At 43.8% G+C, this 26,123-nt stretch overlaps 1 protein-coding gene across 12 annotated transcripts in view; it reads left to right on the plus strand.

Moving 5' to 3' along the window:
- The window catches only part of LOC311133505 (eukaryotic translation initiation factor 4B-like), a 28,254-nt gene extending 3,358 nt beyond the window's left edge, over positions 1-24,896 (plus strand). The window contains exons 2-15 of one of the 12 annotated variants that reach the window (XM_084167006.1): positions 1,416-1,568; positions 1,823-2,028; positions 5,958-6,074; positions 6,498-6,552; positions 7,174-7,326; positions 7,724-7,873; positions 9,067-9,237; positions 9,554-9,812; positions 10,672-10,775; positions 12,761-13,001; positions 13,182-13,216; positions 14,603-14,732; positions 16,956-17,028; positions 24,518-24,896. In XM_084167006.1, the coding sequence (XP_084023132.1) occupies positions 1,416-1,568; positions 1,823-2,028; positions 5,958-6,074; positions 6,498-6,552; positions 7,174-7,326; positions 7,724-7,873; positions 9,067-9,237; positions 9,554-9,812; positions 10,672-10,775; positions 12,761-13,001; positions 13,182-13,216; positions 14,603-14,732; positions 16,956-17,028; positions 24,518-24,598 (1,928 nt within the window). In that variant the 3' untranslated portion in view covers positions 24,599-24,896. Of the gene's footprint in view, positions 1-1,415; positions 1,569-1,822; positions 2,029-5,957; positions 6,075-6,497; positions 6,553-7,173; positions 7,327-7,723; positions 7,886-9,066; positions 9,238-9,553; positions 9,813-10,671; positions 10,776-12,760; positions 13,002-13,181; positions 13,217-14,602; positions 14,733-16,955; positions 17,029-24,517 lie in introns of all 12 variants that reach the window. The other 11 variants (XM_084167001.1, XM_084167005.1, XM_084167007.1 and 8 more) reach the window with 11 other exon arrangements.
- Positions 24,897-26,123: the final 1,227 nt, after the last annotated feature.

Raw genomic sequence — 26,123 nt, forward strand, 5'->3', positions numbered from 1 at the left:
TTTTCAATAAATATTGATTGCCCATTTTATTTGTCTCTGCCTGCAAATCATCCTCCTAAAAGGTAGGCTATATCCTACATGCAAAACGTAGCTCAAGAGAGTGTAACTGTCCGCTGTCATCATTCTTGCTACTTCCAGTTCAGTAGCCATATGTGGAGATCAGGTGCGTGTGTGGTCTCAATTAAATAGAGTAGGCTATAGGCTTGGGCGATACCCCAGTATACGGTATGAACAGTATATTTCGAAATACCGACGGTATGATTTTCAATACCGCTTTAAAAAATGTTTTTTTTGGGGGGGTTGCGTGCTACGCCACTGCTTATAAACTATAAGTTTAGTATAACTATATAATAAATCTAAGATGTCAAATTATACCCAGCTCAGGGCTCCAGCTATGCATTTGGTTTGCTATCTAAGTGGCTAGATATCAAGCTTCTTGGTTACAGCAGAGACATTCAATCCCCTCCTGGATCAAGATCCCTGTTGCCTAAATTGGTTTGTGTTTCCAAACATTTTATTTATAACTTTTTTTTTTCTTCCAACAGCACACCTTTGTGCACGTTCATTAATGCCGTATACCCCGGTATGGTACAGAAACGTTATGATGGTATGAAAATCTGCATAGTAGGCTATCGCCTATGCATGGGCGGAGAAGCACAGGGCAGTTATCTTTACAAGGAAATGTACTTCCTAAATATGATTAGGCTATATTTTACTACATTGCCTAGAAATACATATTGATCACCCATATTTTTCTCAGTCTGAAAATTGTATCACTCCTAAAGGGTAGGCTATAAAACATAGCTCAAGAGAAAGTGCAAGTCTCCACCTTCTGCTCTCTTCAAACTACGTCTAGCCTATTGTCTGATTATCGTCCAGTTATACCGATAGCCTAATATAATGGGCCATGTGAGAATCTCTGGTCATTTTACCTATTTCTTAGGTTATTTTAGCAGATTTTGATATATTGCCTATAGGGCGCCATATTGCTTGGACCATGGCTGGCAAGTGAGCTGTGTCACATACGTCTAAAATAACATTGCAGGACTGCGGTTGCGTTTGGGACAGTTTTTTTGCGGTAGCCGTTGGGAGTCGGACAGAGTGCGGTATGAAAAGCTGCGGGCGGGAGTGGGATGAATAAATCAGTCTCGCGCAGACCTCTACCTCAAGTCTAGTAGTTACAAATCAAGTTAAATGGACCGTGTGTAGTGGGCTATGAATTCGTAATTACATCAGTCAAAATGTCTTCCAAATGTACCCTCTATCTCTTACGTAAGAGACTGGCAACCACGCTAATCTAGACCCCTCAGACTGGAAACTAGGGACTAGTGGTTGTTTTTGGACAGTTCACCTCTGTACATTACATTTCCCTTCAATGTGTCGTGCAGCCCACTGATCTCTCTCTCTCTCTCCAGCTAAGAAGAAGGGGAATAAGAAGGGGAAGACGCTGACCCTCACTGACTTCCTGGCAGAGGACAGTGGGAGTGGAGGCAACGCTCCACCACCGCAACCCAGCTACGCCAAGTCAACCAGCTGGGCCGATGAGACGGATGACCTGGAGGGAGATGGTGAGAGACGCAACATGATGCTTGATGAAATCTCGTATGGGGACTCATCCAAAGATGCAAACTTTCCAGGGTTTCACGTTCACTAGGGTGCAATGTTAACTTTGCAGATCAGAGAAATGTAGCATTGGGAATCATGTCTTGTTGTTCCACAATACATTTCTGAGTTTTCTGTAATGTTGCACCTGTCCATTGAAATCCAAATGTCTCTGGAGAAACACATCCCTCTTTCTCATCCCACTCTTCCTCTCCCTCAGTATCCACCTCCTGGCACTCAGGGGAGGACAGTTACCGGGCCCCGGCCATAGACCGCAACATCCTGCCCACGGCGCCGCGGTCGGCCCGCGAGCCCAACGTGGACCGGTCGCGCCTTCCCCGCAGCCCCCCCTACACCGCCTTCCTGGGCAACCTGCCCTACGACGTCTCAGAGGAATCTATCATGGACTTCTTCCGGGGCCTAGCGGTATGTACTAGATCCTGTCAGAACGGCAGATGTGTTAACAAAATCTGTGTTGTGTTCAGTAGGCACAAAATGGTGCAAAAATGCTTTGCAGTCCTACCTGAACATGTCTAATGAGAACGATCATTTACACAATGTTTTGCTGCGTTGTGCCGACTCAACGTGACTCTGGTGTGAAAAGGATACCCCCACACTTTTTGACTATAGTGTAGATCTGTGTTGAACAACAGTAGTTGCTATCAGTAAATAGGAAAGGAGAAGAACTGTAAAAAATAAACTGTTACAGGGGTTTGCACCAAAAGCAAATCTATTAAAATCTTTACCAAACATAGTTTTGCTGACCAGCCTCGTTATCTTCAGCATTATACGCCTATTGGGACTGCGAACCTGCCAAACAGTGAGCCTCCTGGCACTGATCGAAGCCGTTGCTGTTCTCTTGTAGCAGACACGGTCAAATAGATGGCAAAAACCACAGTTTCACCGACGGTCGCTGTGCAGTTTGACAGTAACTGACTCAGCAACATTAAGGGGAAGGACACTTGATGCTAAATTGTGCCTAGAGAATGTTTGATGTGTATTTCTTGGCCGTCATTGTGATTTATATGACAGATTTAGTAAGTGTTATCAGGATTCTAATTTTATTTGCCTCCCAAAAAGCGCTGCAGAAAAGTTTGGAAAAAATTGTGAGCTCTTTTTTTGAAGGAGATATGAGATGCACTGGACAACCATGGTTGTGTTGATGGTTGTGGTCAACTATTGATACACCAGTTGTTTGTATTCCTGTTAGGGATGCACATTTTGGTCAATTTTGCTGCCGACTAACCGACCCTCATTAACCAGTCAACAAACGGTAAAAACATTTCCAAACAGTAAAATGAGGTGACCAACAGAAAATACTATGCATGCATACAAGGAACGGACATTTTTCATTAAGAGTTGGAAACATGCAACAATAGCAAGCCTGCCGTCTTACAGTCAAAAGGCTATAGCTTATTATTGAACATGGAACTTCTGTAATGAAGCAGCCAACATTTGCCGAAATGCGATTCGCAGGAAAACACTGTTCTAAACAGCGCACTTAATGCAAGCGGTTCCATATGTGACAGAGACTAAAATCTCAGTTAGATACTTAGAGAAGGGGAATCTAATAGTAATGACTAGGATGAGTTGCTAATATGAGGATTTTGGCTTCTGGACAACGAAAGGAAGTTGATATGAAAATCAATAGAACAGGAGAGAAATTCTGTATCTTTATAAAATAATTGCCTCCACTTTTTATGGTTGGATTTTGGCTAGGCTATTTTGAAGCAAGGTAAGACATGCCTCATTATTTGAAGTAATGTTAAACGTTCAGGTTTCAAACAATTATACTGCCTCAAGTTCACGTTGCAAAGTGGTGGGTGACCGTTGATCTAGCCTATGCACTCGAATGCTGTAATTCCGAGTTGATTGCTGTAATTACAAGTTAATTGTGGCCATGAAAAGTTAACACGCGATTGCATTTAAAATTGTTATTTGTTGCGCAATGACTGGGCTTACAAAAGCACATTTCACTCCAGTACCAGCTTTTTGAGGAGCTGCTCTCGTGCTGTCTGACAGGTGATATCCTAGTTTGAGGAGCAGAATAGCCTATGTATGCTGAGCGTGTGTGATAAATAAGATGAATGACGCCAATTTAATTCCACTAAATTATTCATATGTACCTATAGAACGATAAGAATGACCGGTAAAATGTATTTTCTGTGGCTAACGGTTAACGTCCCTAATTCCTGTCAAACTGAAGGACACAAACAGGACATTCAACCCACCTGAGGTCAATCATTGCCTATATCTGTAGGAGGCGGCTTAACTGGAACCATCAACCTGTCTAGCCTGTTAATATACACTGAGTGTGAAAAACATTAGTAACACCTTATTATTGAGTTGCACACCCTTTTGCAACTTCGACACGTGGGTTCATGCAAGCAGAATTTCTCTGAACCCTACCAAGTGCAAGGTCCTGTCAGTGACCTTCACAAGAAATCCACCTGTCCCATGCCCCTTCTGTATTGATGGCCAGAATCTGTGTGTGATAGTGCGGCAGGTAGCCTAGCAGTTAAGAGCGTTGGGCCAGTAACCGAAAGGTTGCTGGTTCGAATCCCCGAGCCGACTAGGTGGAAAATCTTTAGATGTTCCCTTAAGCAAGACACTTAACCCTAATTGCTCCTGTAAATTGCTCTGGATAAGAGCGTCTGCTAAATTAATAAAATGTAAAACATTTAGGGGTAATGGTACAGAAGGACTTACAATTGGGCGAGCAGGTTGCTACTATGCTAACCAAGAGCAACAGATAACTTTTTCTCCTTCACTGCCTTAAATGGTTCCATCTGCCACAGGAAGACCTGGTGAGCATGTACACCAGCTACATATTCCCCACCCTGGGGTATGCCACTCCTGCTTGGCACAGCTCACTGACCCAGCCCAGTCTGACCTGGAGCGTATTCAGAAGAGAGCATGCCGCACCCATCCCAGGAGGGCACTCCAGTTATACTGAGGCACTTCAGACCCTGTCCCTACCCCGGCTTCATGAAAGACAGACACAACTCTTCCCCGACTTTGGTGTCAGCCTCCTAAAATCTAAATTCAGAGACTGGCTACCCCCTGACCAAATCACTGACCGACAGGAACACCCGCAGCCAAAACAAACTGACTATACCAAAGTCTAGAACTGAACGGTACATGAGGTTACCAATCCCGTATTTCTGCTCAATGATTAATGTCACTTTATTATTTACTCTTTTTATTCTATTTTAGTTCTTATCTATTGTTTGTCAGTGGTGGAAAAAGTCCCCAATTGTCATACTTGAGTAAAAGTAAAGATACCTTAATAGAAAATGACTCAAGTAAAAGTGAAAGTCACCCAGTAAAATACTACTTGAGTAAGTCTAAGTATTTGGTTTTAAATATACATAAGTATCAAAAGTAAATGTCATTGCTAAAATATACTTGAGTATCAAAAGTAAAAGTATAAATAATTTCAAATTCCTTATCTTTTTTTGTTTGTTTAATTTACGGATAGCCAGGGGCACAATCCAACACTCAGACATCATTTACAAATGAAACGTGTGTTGTGTAGTGAGTCTGCCAGATCAGAGGCAGTAGGGATGACCAGGGATGTTCTCTTGATAAGTGTGTGAATTAGACAATTCTTCTCTCCTGCTAAGCATTCAAAATGTAACGAGTACTTTTGGGTGTCAGGGAAAATGTATGGAGTTAAAAGTACGTTATTTTCTTTAGGAATGTAGTGAAGTAAAAGTTGTCAAAAATAGAAATAGTTGAGTACAGATACCCCCCAAAAACGACTTAAGTAGTACTTTAAAGTATTTTTACTTAAGTTCTTTACACCACTGATGTTTGTTGTATGCTCATGGATTTAGCACCAATGGTTTTCTGGGGATTGACATTAACACTTGATGGACACTTGCCCATTGGGCAAGTCTGCAGCATTTTTTTTTTTTTACTTGCCCAAAGGTTAAGATGACTTGCCTGAAATGTTGCTGTTTATACAAACAAGCGCCATAGTTCAATATATCTTCAACGTCAACATAGGAGGCATCAAAAATATAGATTTTACTAAAAGTGTTGACTGTAGTATAAATGTTGAAATGGAAATACAGTAGGTTAGCCTATATGGAGAGAAGTTGAATGTGGGAAGAGACCTGCCAATGTATGCTAGGGAAGTGTGTAGCTATCCTATTCAAATTCCCTCAAGGACATTTAGATTAATCTCATGATACAGTAACGCATTCTTGTTACGTCATTGCAATATATCCCCTCTGTTCTGAGACTGTCCTCTCGCCCTCGCTCATCAGTCTTATTTTTGACCTCATACCAGTACAGTTCTCAATCAGCCCTCTCTTACCCTCACTGCTCTGTCTCCCCTCTGTTCTCAGATCAGTGCTGTGCGCTTGCCACGGGAGCCCAGTAACCCAGAGAGGCTGAAGGGCTTTGGCTACGCCGAGTTTGATGATGTGGACTCCCTCCTGAGGGCACTGACTCTCAACGAGGAGGTAAGGAAAGGACGCAAGGAGGGGCAGCAGGAAGGATCAAAGGGTCTTAACTCCAGGTCCATTCATCGGAACACCAATCAATGCAATGCATGATGACCCACTCGCTTAGTTGGGATTCATCCCGTAGACATTTGATAATTTCAACCCATATCAACATCATTCAACTTTGGTAATTATCTACTTTGGTGTCTACAAGGGACAAAAAACTAAAGTGCTGTTGATTTAGTAGCAGTACGAGAGCTTTTCATAAATGCGTTAATCAAATGAATTGTTCAAGATTAATATATGGAATTTAAATGTAAATGACAGGTAAAAAGTTTCAAGCTATCACACTGGAACATGCAGGTATGGAAAAAAGATGAGTTGGTTAATTTAGGCCACATTACTTGTAATGACTTATTCCCTGCCCCTCTGTCCTAACAGAACCTGGGAAACCGCAGGATCCGGGTGGATATTGCAGATCAGTCCAATGACAAGGGTGAGTTAGACACAACCCATGATTCTGAGCATTCTACTGTACTATGGGAACAGAATGGCCAAATGTTCTATCACTTGACCTGGACGTTGTAAGCATCATGGATGTTGGGTACTAAACGGTAGCAAGTAACACATCAAAACTGTAGGAGCATCCATTTTGTCCAATGATTAGGCTGGATTTTTACTCCAAACGTTCCTCGTACGTAAAGTTACAACCTACAGCATGCTCTGGAATCTCTGGTTCGTGGAGATGTCAGTCTCTCTATAGAGTACGTCAACAGGAGTATAAATCCAGCCTTAGATCTTATGCGGCGGTTTCCTAGACACAGATTAAGCCTAGTCCTGGGCTATAAAGCAAACTCAATGGAGAATCTCCATTGAAAGTGCTTTTTGTCCAGGACTAGGCTTATTCTGCGTCCAGGAAACTGGTCCTATGTGTCAGGAGAACAGTTGATGCACATCCAACATTTCCCCACCAATGCCGGGCCAAACAACACTTAAGAAGGGCTAGAGCAACCAAAACGTTTTCTAATGTGGTGCAGAAATAAAGCACCTGGGGGCATTTACAGTGTGTGGGCTTTTCTTTCTTCTACTTTGATGTCTAACTTCCTTCTATGGCCAGAGGGGAGAGACAATGGCCAGATGGGCGGACGGGACAGGATGGGCCGTATGGGAGACATGGGGGGCCCCGACAAGACCGACAGTGATGACTGGAGGGCCCGGCCCACTGCAGACGCTGACGACGGACCCCCAAAGAGAGAGGAATCCGCTTTCGGTGAGAGTGATTCCTTCTAAGCTCAAAGTGGACTCGGCAAGCACACATCCCTTCTTTTAAAGCACCCTGCTAAAATTGGGAGGGCGACGCCTCACGGCTTGGCTCTTGGGGGCATGTAAGCACGGGTATACCAAGGAAGGAGAGAAAAGGCCCAGTGGGGCGGACCTCTTTCTTAATGTCCTTTGTCTCAAGGCTTCGTGCTACACTATCTGTAACGTCAAGCACGCATGGGTATATTTTAGTCGGTCCAGATAGTTCAAGTTCTTATCTTCAGCCTTATGACAAGAACTTCATACGTTCTGTGACTTTTTTTCTTAATATTGTTGAGATCTCAAGAGGCCATCACTTGATTTGCGTGCCTTTTTATTAATTGACGTTTTCTTTCTGTCCCTCTCAGGGTCCCGCGACCGCTATGGAGACCGTGACGGGCCGAGACGGGACAACGACCGCGGCTTTGGCGGCGACCGAGACCGCGGCTTTGGCGGCGACCGAGACGGCGGCAGAGACCGTGGCTTCGGCGGCAGAGACCGTTATGACGACCGGGGAGGTGAGAGCGGAGGTGAAACCACTGCTCAAAACTGAGAGTATCATCGACAATCTAGAATATGCTTTACTTTGTTATCCAGATCCTCCTCTGTCAGAATATGGTGTCATCAGTCAATCAAGCCTCCTGTATGATAATGAATATCAAGAATGTCAACCCATAAGCTATTTTTTGCTCTTAGCCTTGCTTAGGTCTAATTCTCACAGGAAAACAGACTAATGGCACTTCCCCACAGTGCGTTTTTGAAAATCTGAATGTCTTTATGTATGCGCCACTGTACAACATCACAGCTGATAAATCGTGAGGATTTTATCTGAAGGGTGTTCTCACGTTGCGACTTACAGCTCAGCTCCCCTGTCGTCGTGACCATTGTCATTTCCACTAGTATAAATCAAGTTTGATTTGAACTCGTAGCAGATACAAACAGTGATTGTTTGTCAAATATATCAGCATTTTATCTGTTCTAGTAGGCCTACAATGTGGTTTATAAAATCAAATTTGGATATATTTGGCTGTTTTCACAAACTAGTGTAAAATACACACATAAGCAGCCTAAAGGTAGGCTGTAGAAAGATGAACCTATTGCTTCTTCTTTGCCACAGCACATGCCAGCATGCCAAGTTTTTATTGGGCACAGATAACGATTGTGTGGAGTCTCCCACTTAGCTGTGTTCACACAATACAAAAAGTGCAGAGCTACGACAGAAAATTGTGACATGCTAGTCGTTTGGCCGGGACGATTTGGTGTTGTCCGGAGTTTGCAAGTGCAGTAAATCCGATGTCGTTGACCCTGCCACACTGCGACATGAGCTCCCACAATGCAAATTGTAATAAGACCTTAAATCATGAAAAGTATTTCCAAACTGGCACTGTGGGGCTTAGCATTAGTCAACAGTCATTTTTCTCAACCTGACACTATGCAGAGTGGCAAAGTTTAGATCCTGCAGTTACATTGATCTGACTGCGGTTGCTGGTGCTAAAATCTATCCGTTTTTCAAGTATGGCAACTGTATTTTTTTTGTTCTGTGGACAGCTTGTAAAGCAGCCATTGCGTGTATATTTTTGCCTTCATGAGATGAATAATGCCAGAACCAAACAGAAAGTGTTTCCCTGTGTCGCGCTCATATTTCAGTTACAGCCGCTTGATCAATACCCTGTCTAAGTCTTGGCGCTTGTACTCCTCTACTCTTCCACAGCCTTTGGCTCCCGCAGGGACCGGGATGACGGCGGGCGACGTGCCTTCGGCAGTGGCTACCGCCGTGATGATGACGGGGGTGGTGGTGGCCGCTACGGGGACCGGGACCGGGATCGCTACGGAGGGGACAGAGAGGACCGATATGAGAGGCGTGAGGAGAGAGGAGGTGAGGGTAAATGACCCTCAAATTACGTTCAATATTATTTTGCTTATTACAGTATATTATTCTGTATGATGTCAACCCCATAACCACATGTCCATCCTCTTACCCCTGCTGACACCATCCTTCCCTTAGGTCTCCTGCCTCGGTCCCCCTTTAATTAGTTAGTAGTGTTGTATTACATTTATATCAAATGAACAGGTCTCCCTTGGTGATGATGCATCCACGGTTCAAATAAAGGTTAAATAATTACAAAATATATGATGTCATCCCTATAACCCATATCCACTCCGTTACCACCCCACCCCCCTCTTCCCTCCACACCCAGGTGGTCCTACCCAGAGGCCCAAGCTGGTCCTGAAGCCACGCAGCACGCCCAAGGAGGAGGAGCAGGCTCGCAGCGGTGGTGGGGGAGCTGTTCCAGCTGCTCCAGTGACTGCCCCCAGCTCCGGCCGTGCCTCCATCTTCGGAGCGGCCAAGCCCGTGGACACGGCGGCCAAGGAGCGGGAGGTGGAGGAGAAGCTCCAGAGGCAGCTGGAAGAGGACAAGTCCAGGGGCTTCGATAGGAAACCCCGCGACAGAGACAGGTGAGGGGTTGAGGGTGTAGCTGGAAAGTGCCAGAGCAGGAATGTTCCATACACACAAAAAGCTTATTTCTTTCATTTTGTGCACAAATTTGTTTACGTCCGTTATTGAGCGTTTCTCCTTTGCCAAGATAGTCCATCCACCCGACAGGTGTGGCATATGAAGAAGCTGATTAAACAGCTTGATCATTACACAGGTGACCTTGGGCTACAGACAATAAAAGGCCAATCTAAAATGTGCAGTTGTCACACAACACAATGCCACAGATGTCTCAAGTTTTGAAGGAGTGTGCAATTGGCATGCTGACAGCACGAATGTCCACCAGAGCTGTTGCCAGAGAATTGTCAATTTCTCTACCATAAGCCGCCTCCACCGTTGTTTTAGAGAATTTGGCAGTACGTCCAACTGGCCTCACAACCGCAGACCACATGTAACCATGCTAGCCCAGGACCTCCACATCCGGGATCTTTACCTGCGGGATCGTCTGAGACCAGCCACCCGGGCAGCTGATGAAACTGAGGAGTACTTCTGTCTGTAATAAAGCCCTTTTGTGGGAAAACACAATTGGCTGGGCCTGACTCTCCAGTGATTGGCTGGGCTCCCAAGTGGGTGGGCCTATGCCCTCCCAGGCCCATCCATGGCTGCATCCCTGTCCAGTCATGTGAAATCCATAGATTAGGACCTAATTAATTTATTACAATTGACTGATTTTCCTTTATGGAACAGTAACTTAGTAAAATAAGTCGCTCTGGATAAGACCGTCTGCTAAATGATGTAAATGTAAAATCGTCGAAAATGTTGCATGTTGCGTTTTATATTTTTGTTCAGTATATTTACTAAATCTTTCTCTTCTGTGCTTAGGGACCCAAGCTGGAGGAGTGAGGAACCACCTTCTGAGCGACCTGCTACACGCTCCCGCACAGGAAGTGAGTCATCACAGACAGGAAGTACATCTGGAGGAAGAGGTGAGGGTCAACCTTATTCAACTTCTGAGTTCCATCCAGTTCTCTTTGTAGTCTCTTTGCTTGTGGTGTGAGCACTCATACAGTGAGGGGGAAAAAAGTATTTGATCCCCTGCTGATTTTGTACGTTTGCCCACTGACAAAGAAATGATCAGTCTATAATTTTAATGGTAGGTTTATTTGAACAGTGAGAAAAAAATCAAGATCAATTGATTAGCATTTTAATGAGGGAAATAAGTATTTGACCCCTCTGCAAAGCATGACTTAGTACTTGGTGGCAAAACCCTTGTTGGCAATCACAGAGGTCAGACGTTTCTTTTAGTTGGCCACCAGGTTTGCACACATCTCAGGAGGGATTTTGTCCCACTCCTCTATGCAGATCTTCTCCAAGTCATTTAGGTTTCGAGGCTGACGTTTGGCAACTCGAACCTTCAGCTCCCTCCACATATTTTCTATGGGATTAAGGTCTGGAGACTGGCTAGGCCACTCCAGGACCTTAATGTGCTTCTTCTTGAGCCACTCCTTTGTTGCCTTGGCCGTGTGTTTTGAGTCATTGTCATGCTGGAATACCCATCCACGACCCATTTTCAATGCCCTGGCTGAGGAAAGGAGGTTCTCACCCAAGATTTGACGGTACATGGCGCCGTCCATCGTCCCTTTGATGCGGTGAAGTTGTCCTGTCCCCTTAGCAGAAAAACACCCCCAAAGCATAATGTTTCCACCTCCATGTTTGACGGTGGGGATGGTGTTCTTGGGGTCATAGTCAGCATTCCTCCTCCTCCAAACACGGCGAGTTGAGTTGATGCCAAAGAGCTCGATTTTGGTCTCATCTGACCACAACACTTTCACCCAGTTCTCCTCTGAATCATTCAGATGTTCATTGGCAAACTTCAGACGGCCCTGTATATGTGCTTTCTTGAGCAGGGGGACCTTGCGGGCGCTGCAGGATTTCAGTCCTTCACGGCGTAGTGTGTTACCAATTGTTTTCTTGGTGACAATGGTCCCAGCTGCCTTGAGAAAATTGAGAAGATCCTCCCGTGTAGTTCTGGGCTGATTCCTCACCATTCTCATGATCATTGCAACTCCACGAGGTGAGATCTTGCATGGAGCCCCAGGCCGAGGGAGATTTGACAGTTATTTTGTGTTTCTTCCATTTGTGAATAATCGCACCAACTGTTGTCACCTTCTCACCAAGCTGCTTGGCGATGGTCTTGTAGCCCATTCCAGGCTTGTGTAGGTCTACAATCTTGTCCCTGACATCCTTGGAGAGCTCTTTGGTCTTGGCCATGGTGGAGAGTTTGGAATCTGATTGATTGCTTCTGTGGACAGGTGTCTTTTATACAGGTAACAAGCTGAGATTAGGAGCACTCCCTTTAAGAGTGTGCTCTTAATCTCAGTTCGTTACCTGTATAAAAGACACCTGGGAGCCAGAAATCTTTCTGATTGAGAGGGGGTCAAATACTTATTTCCCTCATTTAAAATGCAAATCAATTTATAACATTTTTGACATGCGTTTCTCTGGATTTTTTTGTTGTTATACTGTCTCTTACTGTTCAAATAAACCTACCATTAAAATTATAGACTGATCATTTCTTTGTCAGTGGGCAAACGTACAAAATCAGCAGGGGATCAAATACTTTTTTCCCTCACTGTACATTATCAACTTTTAAATGTAAACCACAGTATCAATTGTACTGTCACTGTAGATATGTTTTCTGTCAGCTATCAGATTAGTGGTTCCTTGCAACAGCTGCTCCTTTTCAGCAGGATTTCAGGGAATGCATATCTATGGTGTGATGTGTGTCGTCCTTTCCTCTTCCGTCTGCACCTAACTAAAAAGACGGGATGGGTGAAAATCAGATGTGTATTCCTATTGAGGATTAGTTTTCAATACAAGTTAAAGGAGAGGAGCAGAGGTAGCCCCTTTTACACCAGAGGCAACCCAAACAGTCCGTTTCAATACTGAACTCTCACCCTCTTTTGTCCAGTCTCGCGACGCAGAGAGAGCGAGCGCTCGGTTGAGAATGAAGTATTCAGTGGTAAGGAGGACGACCCTCCCTCTCCCGGGGCTCGCCCTACTTCCGCCAACTCTTCCACATCCTCCTCCAAGGAGCCTCTCAAGGTGATGCCCGCACCACCACCCAAGGAGAATGCCTGGGCCAAGCGCCCTGCGGTGAGCGCAGGGTCCACCCCTGTCTCCCCCAGTGACGCGGCACCTCCCAAAATGAGGTCAGAACACATTCTTATACGTCTTGTATATTGTATAGCATCTATGGATAAGAGTGGCCAATTGTTTCGTATTGATGTCACATCCCTGTGTCTATTGTAGTGACTGAGGCAAAACATTTGCTTTGAATTTTTACTTTGCAAGCTAGTTAGCTAAAGGTCTGAATGTCCTGTCTCTTTCAGCTCAAGTTCTGCAGATGAAAGAGGATCTGGAAGGGGTAAGGCACTCGGACTGCAAAGAACTTGTGCTTGTGTGTTTTGTTAGTGATTCATTCCAAATAAGGTGTAATGGAGACTTTGTCCTAATCTAATCCCAGAGTGGACCAACTAGGCCTTTCAGTCCTACTCTCAGATTAAGAGATTATGCTCTGAAGTCAAGCGTGAGTGTTATTGACACTTTGGGGTTTTATTCACCCCCTCGCCCCTGAATCACTGCTGGATTGTGATATCTAACATCACGTTCCAATTCTAAAAGGAATTCATGATTGATTGTTTCCACTTCTATCTCAGGGGGTTTGGTGATTAGCTAAAGCATGGTCCCGTGTAGCTCAGTTGGTAGAGCATGGCGCTTACAACGCCATGGTTGTGGGTTCGATTCCCACGGGGGGCCAGTATAAAAAATGTACGCACTCACTAACTGTAAGTCGCTCTGGATAAGAGCGTCTGCTAAATGACTAAAATGTAAAATGAGAAGGGGGCGAGTGGGTGGATTGGGACGAGGAGGCCACAACTTGATTAACATGGATCAAAATAGTGTAGAACTGCCCAATTCTGGTCCTGGTAATCTCTCCTGTTGGTTCTCTTGCCTGGTTTCATTGGCTAGCTATCTCAGGACTCTATATTGCAACTGTAAAGCACTGGTCTGAAGGGTTGGCAAAAAGCAATATGGAAGGTCCCAACTACCTTGGCCACCAGTACTTCACACACAATCATTTCAAATGAATGAGGATGAAGAGATGGGACATCAGAAGCAACTTTGAAGTATTGGAATCCAACTCTAATGTACTGAATTATCAGTTGGTATAAAACCCAGGAGAGAAGAGACAGCAGGAACAAAACTGGGCAGCCCTGGTGTAAAAGTGGGGAACCCTTGGTCCTGTAGGGGTGCAGTGTCTGATACTTTCCCAGGGTCGTGCTCTGTAGGCACCAAACGACACCTAACGTTCAAACTTCAACACCCTTTCCCATAAAACGTTTTTTAAGTGTTTTCTCTTGTTTGTGCCTCCTGAACGTGACCCTGGTGTTGTCAAACTCTTGACAGATTTTGCCATGAATATGTGGTTAGCTCCTGGGAAATGAGGTAAGATAATTCATTATTTAATGGATATGGTTTATTAATCAGGTGAAGGTTGTCAGTCAGCAAAAGCAGCAGACCCTGTGGCCATTAAGGAAAATGGGTTCCCTAGTCCTGGGTTGTATTCAAGATCACAAAAGTTAGATGTTTGAACCTCCCATTTGACAATAGATGCTTTGCATAACTGTGCAAATGTCATGATCTTGAATGCAACCTTGGGCCATAGGCGGTGTGGAATGCTGTTGTGGCGTGGAGTTCCAGCCACCCAAACCCCTCCCTCAATCCTCACTGTTTGGGCTCTCCCTTCCAGACGAGAATAAAGTGGACTGTGTGCGTCGGGACCGGGGCCCCCCACGGGGGAGAGGGGGGGCTGCGGGGCCTGGAGCAGGGCGGGGCCGAGGAGAAGGGGCCAACAGAGACCGACGAAGGGAGGAAGACAGGTCAGCCCAAAACGAGTGGCATTAGTGGAACAGGCAGGGAGGATATTGCAGCCAGGGTACCTCTAAAGGCTGGTTTATGGTCAATACGTCAACTGTTTGAATAGAAGTTAAAAGCAATGCAATTGCTACCGTTATTGTTAGGTTAAATGCTTGCTAGCTTAGTGGAAGTGCCTTCACCAGGGCCCAATACTCTCCTCAGTGAGGATATTACCGATGCAAGCAGCAATTCCTTGACTCTCCCGAACGTGACGGCACAGCACTCGTTTGCCTCATTACTAAAGCACAACATGATCATTTGGACGTTTCTAACATCATGTCACAAACCCACCAAAATGTTATCATGACTTATATTATGTAAATATTGACAAAAAAATGGAAATAACTACAGAACAGGGACTCATACCAGTAGCTCGCAGCCCACCTATGAGTAGCTCGCCAAACAATTCTGAAAGTACATGCAATTTTCACGTGTTTCACCGCAAAACTGTCATTAACAAATCTCACAAGTATCAGACACCGCAAGCTCTCAGCTACTATCTAAGCAACGCGACATTGACATTATCCCACCCCTGGTTAGCCGCTATTGGCTTAAAAAGCCGAACCTAACACTATCTGCCAATTAATTTCCAGCAATATTGCCCCTGTCTGTGTGGTGCGTACGTTTGTCTCACTCCAATGTGATAACTGCCTTGTGGGTTGACAGAAATACTTTCCCCAAAAGTATATCATTTGTGTCTATTATTTATTTGCAAACTTTGCTATGACATGAGCAGCAGCTGTACAGAACCATCGCTAGACCGGCGAATTAGATGGCACGTTCTTCACTCGGCGAATTAGATGGCACGTTCTTCACTCGCAAGGTGTGCAATTGGCCTCCCGAATGGCGCAGCGGTCTAAGGCACTGCATCTCAGTGCTAGAGGCGTCACTACAGACCCTGGTTCGAACTGGTGATCGGGAGTCCCATAGGGCAGCGCACAATTGGCCCAGCGTCGTCCGGGTTAGGGGAGGGTTTGGCCGGCGTAGGCCATCATTGTAAATAAGAATTTGTTCTTAACTGACTTGCCAAGTGAAATAAAGGTTAAATAAAATAATAATAAAGGCACAGATAAACAATTCCAGGGGAATTGCTAAAAAAATTATAATAATCAGACCTACATAAAAATAAAAAAAATCTGATTTGATTAAAGCGTGGACTCCGAACATCCAATTTCGTTGTTTGACTATGAACAACTAATTTTGAATGAAAAACAAAAAACATCTAAATGTAACGGAACTTAATTTGGGAAACTATAAAACAATTCTGGGGGAAAATCACATTTTATAGGGCCCCCTTAAAGTTGTTTTTTTACCATTTTATTTTCCCAGGTATATTGGCAGAACTTAGTGCACTACTTTCTCTTGTACAAAAAGGACATGGGGAAGAGTTGCAGGGGAGAGGAGAATGTGCCTATTTGAAAGCTAGAAAAAAATTGTAGCTTGCGACGTTTCATAAAAAAAAAACTAAAAGTAGCTCAAGCTAGAAAAGGTTGGAGACCTCTGGTATATAATTATTACCCACTCCCAGGGGTTGTAGTTCCTTGTTATGGTAACCGTAATAACTGAACTGATTGGTTTTAGGCAATATAATGACTGTTTAGCTAGCTAATTCCATTTAGCCTTCCTCATTCAAAAAATTATGATTTGTGTCTCGGAGGCGTGAGTAGATGTGGGTATTTCTTGCGGATGTCATCGCACATGAAAAAGTCATTTTTTTCGCAACAGTTCCAATTTAAACTGGATGGAACTGGTTGAGGTTGTGTACAATAACCATGTTTTTTTTACACAGATGTTGGTCAGTGTTCCTCCATTCCTTTCCCTAACTTAACAATTTTTTTTATCTAGCCCCACACAATAACACCTGAGCTTTATCATTAGTTAACTAGGTGCACTTGTGTGGGGATAAAACAGAAATGTGTCATGTTGGGGGTAGCCTACTTGAGTCAACACTCCTGTTGGTGACTAACTGTAAACCAGCCTTTAGAGGTTATACGAGAGATTGTGAGGGTGTGAATACTATTAGTCTTCTCCTGCATTTACAGTTATGAGTGGATTATATTGGATCAATTTGATTGGGAATGATTTGGTGTTGTACAGTTGAGCAGTGTGCTAGTGCACTCACAGGCTCTGACCCTCAAGACTTAGCTGGACAGTGAAGTTTAACTTAGTGTTTATTCTGATTGTAGAAAGGATAACAGAAGAGACCGGGACTCAAGACCAGCACCAGAGCCAAAGAAATACGAAGAGTCCCCCACTCCTGTGAGTCCTGGTGCCACATCAAGTGCTCTTGACCCACCCCATAGTGGATTTGGATTTTCCTCAAACTCCCACACACTGTCAAGTTCAGTTTTTTCAAAACCTGAAACTCCCCCTGCACAATCTTCAGTCTTTCACTGAACCTGTCCCCCAAACTGTCTTCAGTCCTTTACCACATTATCTCAGCGCATTAGCTTCAGTCCTCTACTGAAACTGCCCATGGTACCACCCTTTTAGGGTATCCCTCATCGTCGCCAGCTTTTTCCTCAATCTTTCCTTGTTTGTTCTTCTCTCTTTGGCTTTTATTGCAAAGTCACACAACAGGAAAAACATGGGTCCCACTTCATGATAAGTTTCCTGATATCTATATACATAAGTTATATATAAATATTATCAAATCACATTTTATTTGCCACATGCACCGAATACAACCGGTGTAGACCTTACAGTGAAATGCTTACTTACAAGCCCTTAACCAACAATGCAGTTTAAAAAAACAAAGTTAAGTAAAAAATTGATAAGAAAAAAGAATTAAAGAGCAGCAGTAAAATAACAGTAGGGAGGCTATATACAGGGGCTACCAGTACAGAGTCAATGTGTGGGGGCACCAGTTAGTCGAGGTAATATGTACATGTGGGTAGAGTTAGTGACTATGCATAGATAATAAACAGAGTAGCAGCAGCGTAAAAGAGGGGGTGGGGGGGGGGCCAATGCAAATAGTCCGGGTAGCCATGATCAGCTGTTCAGGAGTCTTATGGCTTGGGGGTAGAAGCTGTTAAGAAGCCTTTTGGACCTAGACTTGGCACTCCGGTACCGCTTGCTGTGCGGTAGCAGAGAGAACAGTCTATGACTAGGGTGGCTGGTTGGAGGGCGAGCAGTTGCCATACCAGGCGGTGATGCAACCAGTCAGGATGCGGTCGATGGTGCAGCTGTATAACTTTTTGAGGATCTGAGGACCCATGCCAAACCTTTTCAGTCTCATGAGGGGGAATAGGCTTTGTCGGTCCCTCTTCACGACTGTCTTGGTGTGTTTGGACCATGATAGTTTGTTGGTGATGTGGACACCAAGGAACTTGAAGCTCTCAACCTGTTCCACTACAGCCCCGTTGATGAGAATGGGGGCGTGCTCAGTCCTCTTTTTTTTCCCTGTAGTCCACAATCATCTCCTTTGTCTTGATCACGTTGAGGGAGAGGTTGTTATCCTGGCACCACACGGCCAGGTCTCTGACCACCTCCCTATAGGCTGTCTCATCGTTGTCGATTATCAGGCCTACCGCTGTTGTGTCGTCTGCAAACTTAATGATGGTGTTTTTGTCGTGCCTGGCCATGCAGTCATGGGTGAACAGGGAGTACAGGAGGGGACTGACCACACACCCCTGAGGGGCCCCCGTGTTGAGGATCAGCGTGGCAGATGTGTTGTTGCCTACCCTTACCACCTGGGGGGCGGCCCGTCAGGAAGTCCAGGATCCAGTTGCAGAGGGAGGTGTTTAGTCCCAGTGTCCTTAGCTTAGTGATGAGCTTTGAGCGCACTATGGTGTTAAATGCTGAGCTGTAGTCAATGAATAGCATTCTCACGTAGGTGTTCCTCTTGTCCAGGTGGGAAAGGGCAGTGTGGAGTGCAATAGAGATTGCATCATCTGTGGATCTGTTGGGGTGGTATGCAAATTGGAGTGGGTCTAGTGTTTCTGGGATAATGGTGTTGATGTGAGCCATGACCAGCCTTTCAAAGCTACAGATGTGTGCTACGGGTCGGTAGTCATTTAGGCAGGTTATCTTAGTGTTCTTGGGCACAAGGTCTATGGTGGTCTGCTTGAATGTTGGTATTACAGACTCAATGTTGAAAATGTCAGTGAAGACACTTGCCAGTTGGTCAGCGCACGCTCTGAGTACACGTCCTGGTAATCCGTCTGGCCCTGCGGCCTTGTGAATGTTGACCTGCTTAAAAGTCTTACTCACATCGGCTATGGAGAGCGTGATCACATAGTCATCCGGAACAGCTGATGCTCTTATGCATGCTTCAGTGTTGCTTGCCTCGAAGCAAGCATAGTGTGGGGGCGATAGGTATTAGTTGAAGCTCAATGTTATTAAAATCTCCCTACCATCATATCTAAGCCAATATGACACCAATCTCGATGAAATTGTGTAAATCAACTTGGAGGTACACAACACACTCCCTGCCTCTCGTCATGAGCCGTTCTGGCCTTTACCGAGAAACACATGCTGGATTATTTGAACAGGGTCGTTAGCAATTTAGTTTTAGGAGTATTTTCTGCACCTACCAAGCTCAAATTCTAGACGTCGGATTAAAATGAGATTATAGCGTCCATAAAGTGACCATTGGACTTGAACATTTTTGGATTGACTGTTTGTAGGTGCAACAGTTTTTATAAAATGTATAATTTAATGCTCTCTCGTGCTAATTTCTGTCCATTAAGAACCAATTATGTGCTACCTTTTTGTAGCATTTCTGACATCTGATCAGCCGAATCTGAGTTCTAAAACCAGGACCACAACTTGGTTGCTGCACAACAGCAGCAGCTAGCTAGTGGCATGGTAGCAGCTGTAGCTACCTAGCTAGCTAACACCAGTTGGATGAGAAGCAAGCTACAAGAAAAGGTTGTTAGCGAGATGGGTATATTTTGCTATGGAGGATTTTTCATATGGCTGAAGTCATGTGTAAATTACACTGAACAGAAATCTAAATGCAACATGTAAAGTGTTGGCCCCATGTTTCATGAGCTGAAATTAAACATCACAGAAATTTTCCATTTGCACAAAAAGCTTATCTCAAATGTTGTGCACATTTGTTTACATCCCTGTTAGTGATCATTCCTCCTTTGCCAAGTTAATCAATCCACCTGACGTGTATCGCATATCAAGAAGCTGATTAAACAGCATGATCATTACACAGGTGCACCTAAAAGGCCGCTCTAAAATGTGCAGTTTTGTCACACAACACAATGCCACAGATGTCTCAAGTTTTGAGGGAGCATTGGCATGCTGACTGCAGGAATGTCCACCAGAGCTGTTGCCAGATAATTGAATGTAAATTTCTCTACCATAAGCCAGAGTGCCCCGTGGTGGTGGGGTTATGGTATGGGTAGGCATAAGCTACGAACACAATTACATTTTATCGATGGCAATTTGAATGCAGAGATACTGTGACGAGATCCTGAGGCCCATTGTCGTGCCATTCATCCACCGCCATCACCTCATGTTTCAGCATGATGTTGCAAGGATCTGTACAAAATTCCTTGAAGCTGAAAATGTCCCAGTTCTTCCATGGCTTGCATACTCACCAGACATGTCACCCATTGAGCATGTTTGGGATGCTCTGGGATTAACGTGCACGACAGCGTGTTCCAGTTTCCACCAATATCCAGCAACTTCCCACAGCCATTGAAGAGGAGTGGGACAACATTCCACAGGCCACAATCAACAGCCTGATCAACTCTATGCGAAGGAGATGTCACGCTGCATGAGGCAAATGGTCACACCAGATACTGACTGGTTTTCTGATCGACACCTCTACCTTTCATTTTTAAGGTACTGTATCTGTGACAAACAGGTGCATATCTGTATTCCCAATCATGTGAAATCTATAGATTAGGACCTAATGCATTTATTTTAATTTACTGATTTCCTTTATATGAACTGTAACTCAGTAAAATCTTTGAAATTGTTGCATATTGCGTTTTATTTTTGTTCACAGTGTAAATCAGAGCACAAACAATTAAGATAGCAAACGTTCTTGGCTGCTATTACAGCCAGTTAGCTAGCCAACTAGCCAGAATCTACAAGCCAACAAGACTGTACCAATGTTGACAACAAATCCAAATAAGCATAGCTAGCTAAGTAAAGTGCATAGTCAACACCAAACTTTGAGAAACTGCCATGCTGCTAACTTATAATACATGCAATGGGCATTGCTCATCTAGTTACTCCGGCATGAACTGGCTAGATGGCTACATGTGCAGCCAGATGTCAGGTTCAACAGAGACACTGCTAGCTAGCCTACATTTCCTCAACCAAGATCAGCCTCTCACAACACAAACTCACAATAAATTCCAGCCCTTACCTTATGATGAATTAATTCAGTACACCCTCTTTCAATGCAATTTTCTTAATGCCATTTGAATCAACATCTGTGCTGACTGATTAACCATGTGAAGTTACATTTCAGTGTGTTCCCAGAAATCCGAACCCAGTAAGAAAAATGTTTAAAATACTTATTTTCCAGACCATTGAAGTTGGGTTAATTTTTGGTTCTGAATGAGAAGTGAAAAGACGTATTTTCAGGAAGTTTAAAATATGTATTTTCCTGATGTTGAAAATACATAAAGTACCAGTCAAAAGTTTGAACACCTACTCATTCAAGGGTTTTTCTTTATTTTGACTATTTTCTATATTGTAGAATAATAGTGAAGACATCAAAACTATGAAATAACACATGGAATCATGTAGTAACCAAAAATGTGTTAAACAAATCAAAATATATTTCAGATTTTAGATTCTTCAATGTAGCCACCCTTTGCCTTGGTGACAGCTTTGCGCACACTTGGCATTCTCTCAACCAGCTTCACCTGGAATGCTTTTCCAACAGTCTTGAAGGAGTTCCCACATGCTGAGCACTTGTCTGCTTTTCCATCACTCTGCGGTCCAACTCATCCCAAACCATCTCAATTGGGTTGAGGTCGGGGGATTGTGGAGGCCAGGTCATCTGATGTAGCACTCCATCTCTCTCCTTCTTGGTCAAATATCCCTTACACAGCCTGGAGGTGTGTTGGGTCATTGTCCTGTTGAAAAACAAATGATAGTCCCACTAAGCGCAAACCAGATAGGATGGCATATCGCTGCAGAATGCTGTGGTAGCCATGCTGGTTAAGTGTGCCTTGAATTCTAAATAAATCACAGACCGTGTCACCAGCAAAGCACCATCACACCACCTCTTCCATGCTTCACGGTGGGAACCACACGTGGAGATCATCCTTTCACCTACTCTGCGTCTCACAAAGACACAGCGATTGGAACCAAAAATCTAAAATTTGGACTCATCAGACCAAAGGACACATTTCCACCGGTCTAATATCCAATGCAAATCTATTATTATTATTATTGGTGTCCTTTAGTAGTGGTGTCTTTGCAGCAATTCGACCATGAAGGCCTGATTCACGCAGTCTCCTCTGAACAGCTGATGTTGAGATGTTGTCTGTTACTTGAACTCTCAAACATTTATTTGGGCTACAATTTCTGAAGCTTGTAACTCTAATGAACTTATCCTCTGCAGCAGAGGTAACTCTGTGTCTTTCTTGTGGTGGTCCTCATGAGAGCCAGTTTCATCATAGCGCTTGATGGTTTTTGCGACTGCACTTGTAGAAACTTTCAAAGTTCTTGAAATGTTCCGTATTGACTGACCTTCCTACATTTAAAGTAATGATGGACTGTTGTTTCTCTTTGCTTATTTGAGCTCTTCTTGCCATAATATGCCTTTGTCTTTTACCAAATAGGGCTGTCTTCTGTATACCACCCCTACCTTGTCACAACACAACTGATTGGCTCAAACGCATTAAGAAGGAAAGAAATTCCACAAATTAACTTTTTAAGAAGGCACACCTGTTAATTGAAATGCATTCCAGGTGACTAACTCATGGAGCTGGTTGAGAGAATGCCAAGCGTGTGCAAAGCTGTCATCAAGGCAAAGAGTGGCTATTTTGAAGAATTTCAAATATAAAATATATTTTGATTTGTTTAACACTTTTTTGGTTACTACATGGTTCCATATGTGTTATTTCATAGTTTTGATGTCTTCACTATTATTCTACAATGTAGAAAATAGTAAAAAATAAAGGAAGTCTTGAATGAGTAGGTGGTCCAAACTTTTGACTGGTGCTGTATTTTCCATACGTAGAAATCAGGTGAATTTTTGGTTCTGAATTAATGTTGAAAATACTCTACTTATTTTTACTGTAATGTACTGCACTCTGCTGTGCTCTACTGCAGTGGTTTTCAAACCTCTCCTCGGGGAACCCCAGACTTTTCAAAATGTTGCTGTAGCTCTGATCTAGCTATTCAAGAGGTTGAGGATTAGTTGACAAATTGAATCGGGTGTGCTAGCTTTGGAATAAATCAATTCCATTGAACGGCCTGGGGTTTCAATGGAGAGGTTTGAGAACCTCTAATGTGCTGACCAGACCAAATCTGAACCAATCAAGGATGTCAATGACTGGTTCAGATTTGGTCCAGACCAGACATAAAATCAACATCCTTGGATGAGATTCCCTAGAAACACGCCTCTTCGATACAGCTACGACTTTTTTGTAGCAGGTTAGAACTTACCCAGCAGGTTAGGAGAATTAAGTTAAGGTTTGGAAACGGGTTAGGGTTAGCGAAAATGCTCTCCTAACTTGCTACAAAAAGTTACTAGTACCGAAGTGGTGTGTTTTTAGGGACTCAAGGCCGGTCTGGACCGCACCAAAATTGATGATAATGGATTAATAATGGACTTTACATTGTCCTATTTAAAATAATGTGTATATATACATGCATACACTGAGTGTACAAACATTATGAACACCGGCTCTTTCCATGACAGACTGACCAGGTGAAAGCTATGATCCCTTTATTGATGTCACTTGTTAAATCCACGTCAATCAGTGTAGATGAAGGATTTTTAAGCCTTGAGACAACTGAGACATGGATTGTGTATGTGCCATTCAGAGGGTGAATGGGCAAGACAAAATATTTAAGTGCCTTTGAACAGGGTATGGTAGTAGGTGACAGGTGCACCGGTTTGTGTCAAGAATTGCAACGCTGCTGGGTTTTTCACGCTCAACAGTTTCCCCGTGTGTATCAAGAATGGTCCACCACCCAAAGGACATCCAGCTAACGACACAACTGTGGGAATCAACATGGGCCAGCATACCTGTGGAATGCTTTCGACACCTTGTAGTGTCCATGTGGCCGTGGCTTGCTATATAAAGCAGGCAGACAGGCATCGACTCATTCAGTTACTTTTCGGTTGAACGTTAGAATGGGCAAAACAAGTGACCTAAGCGACTTTGAGCGTGGAATGGTCGTCGGCACCAATATGTCAGAAATGGCCTGTCTTCTGGCCTTTTCACGCACGACCGTGTCTAGAGTTTACCGAGAATGGTGCTAAAAACATCCAGTCAGCGGTAGTTCTGTGGGCGAAAATAGCTTGTTGATGAGCAGTCAAAGGAGAATGGCAAGAATCGTGCAAGATAACAGGCAGGCCACAAACAGGAAAATAACAGTACAAATACTTCACTTAAAACAGTTTTTTTTTGTTTTTAATAATACAATGTACAGTTTAGGTACACATTGTGACATAGTACTTACAACTGTAATACCTGTTACCTGTAGTAGTACTGTACCATGTAAATACATAAGTATTAAGGACATTTATTGTAAAGTGGGACCAAATAAGCAATGTTAGGATCTCTCCTGATCTATTTCTTTTTTTTTGTTTCAGAAATTCAGCTCAGCCAGTAAATACGCCGCTTTGCTAATGGACAGCGAGCAAGGAGATGACGCGGAGGACAGCGTAGAATAAAGCGAGAGAGCGGGAGAGAAAAGAAGAGGAGATCAAGCGAATGAAAGAATCTCACATTAAATATGAAAGTCTCCTCACCTGGGGTAGAGACACCTGGGAGGTCATCACTCCTACCTACCTTCCTTACTCAAAACCCATCCCAGACCTCCCCCTCCCCCTTTCAGGACTTTTCAGTTTCTAAAAAGAATAGTCTCATACTGACTTGTTTTAAATGGAAAAGGAAAGGAGTAGTCGACACAAGAAAATATGGAAAATTGAATTAATTGTAATAAATAAATAAAAAAAGTGGGGTAAAAAAAATTATTGTTTACATTTGTGATGGTATTTTCTCTCCAGCGGAAAAGGATGAAGAGTTGGTTACTGGATGCTTGCTTGTCAGCCTGACCTATTAAACCTTGTGCAGTAAAAAGGCAGTGTTTATTTAACTGACAGCCGGCTGAGTAGGATAAAGGTATATATTCTCGCCGATTGGTCCAGCCAATACTCATGATGACATGGTTCTCAATGGGTGTGCTTGTTTTTCCCCGCCGGTGGACACTGAACTACGTAAGTGGTGAAGGCAGAGTTTGCCGTTGTAATTGAGTACTGTAGAGCGTGGGGGCGGTGAATGTCGTCACTAAAACACGACAGACCAGGAAAAATTCAAAAAAGGAAGAATTGTTTAGTGGCAGTTGGAATGTTTCTTAATGATCAGAAGTTCTCTACCACGTGCATTTAGTTTTTTGTTTTACTCCACCCCTCCTAGCTGGCCTCATTGTCTGTTGTGAGTTGGGAAATCGGTGTTTGCCACCGGACTCCTAAATTGCAAATCGAGTGCCAACTCTGCCCACCCATGTAATAACCAGACGTCCCCTGCAAAAAGAGCACACCCAATGAAAGTCTAACTTTGAGAAATGTTCAAAGTCTGAAGCTGGTACTACTAGTGTAGGATAGACAACTTTAGCCAGCAAGCAATGCTACTGATCTATTGAGATGTACTGGGAAGGTGTTTGTTGACTGTTTTGGGAAGTAGCTTGGAAATTCTTATTCATGAAGGGGTTTTGATTTCTGAGGTTAGATACAGGCTTTGGGGAGCAGTGGCGTGGCCCAGTGTTGCCACAGTCCCCCCTGAAATCTGATTGTCCACCCCCCGTGGGGATCTGATAGGTTGTCTCTGAATATATTGATAATTCTGACCAAGACTCACACCGATGGCAAGTTTGAAATCTGGTAGATTTTTGGTTTTGAATTAATGTTGAAAATACTACTTTTTTGGTCATGTGCTGTGCTCTACTGCAGTGGTTCTCAAACCTCTGCTCAGGGACCACCTGACATTTCACAATTTTGCTGTAGCTCGGATCTAGCTATTCAAGAGCTTGAAGATTAGTTGAATCGGGTGTGCTAGCTCTGGAATAAATCAATTACATGGAACGGCCTGGGGTCCCCCATGGAGAGGTTTGAGAACCACAACTCTACTGTGCTGTCAAACTTCTGCAACATAGATGTCTATGATTGCTTCAGATTTGGTCCGGACCGGACCAAATCT

Source organism: Coregonus lavaretus (genome assembly GCF_964263955.1).
Source record: "Coregonus lavaretus genome assembly, chromosome: 8".
Lineage (NCBI taxonomy): Eukaryota > Metazoa > Chordata > Actinopteri > Salmoniformes > Salmonidae > Coregonus > Coregonus lavaretus.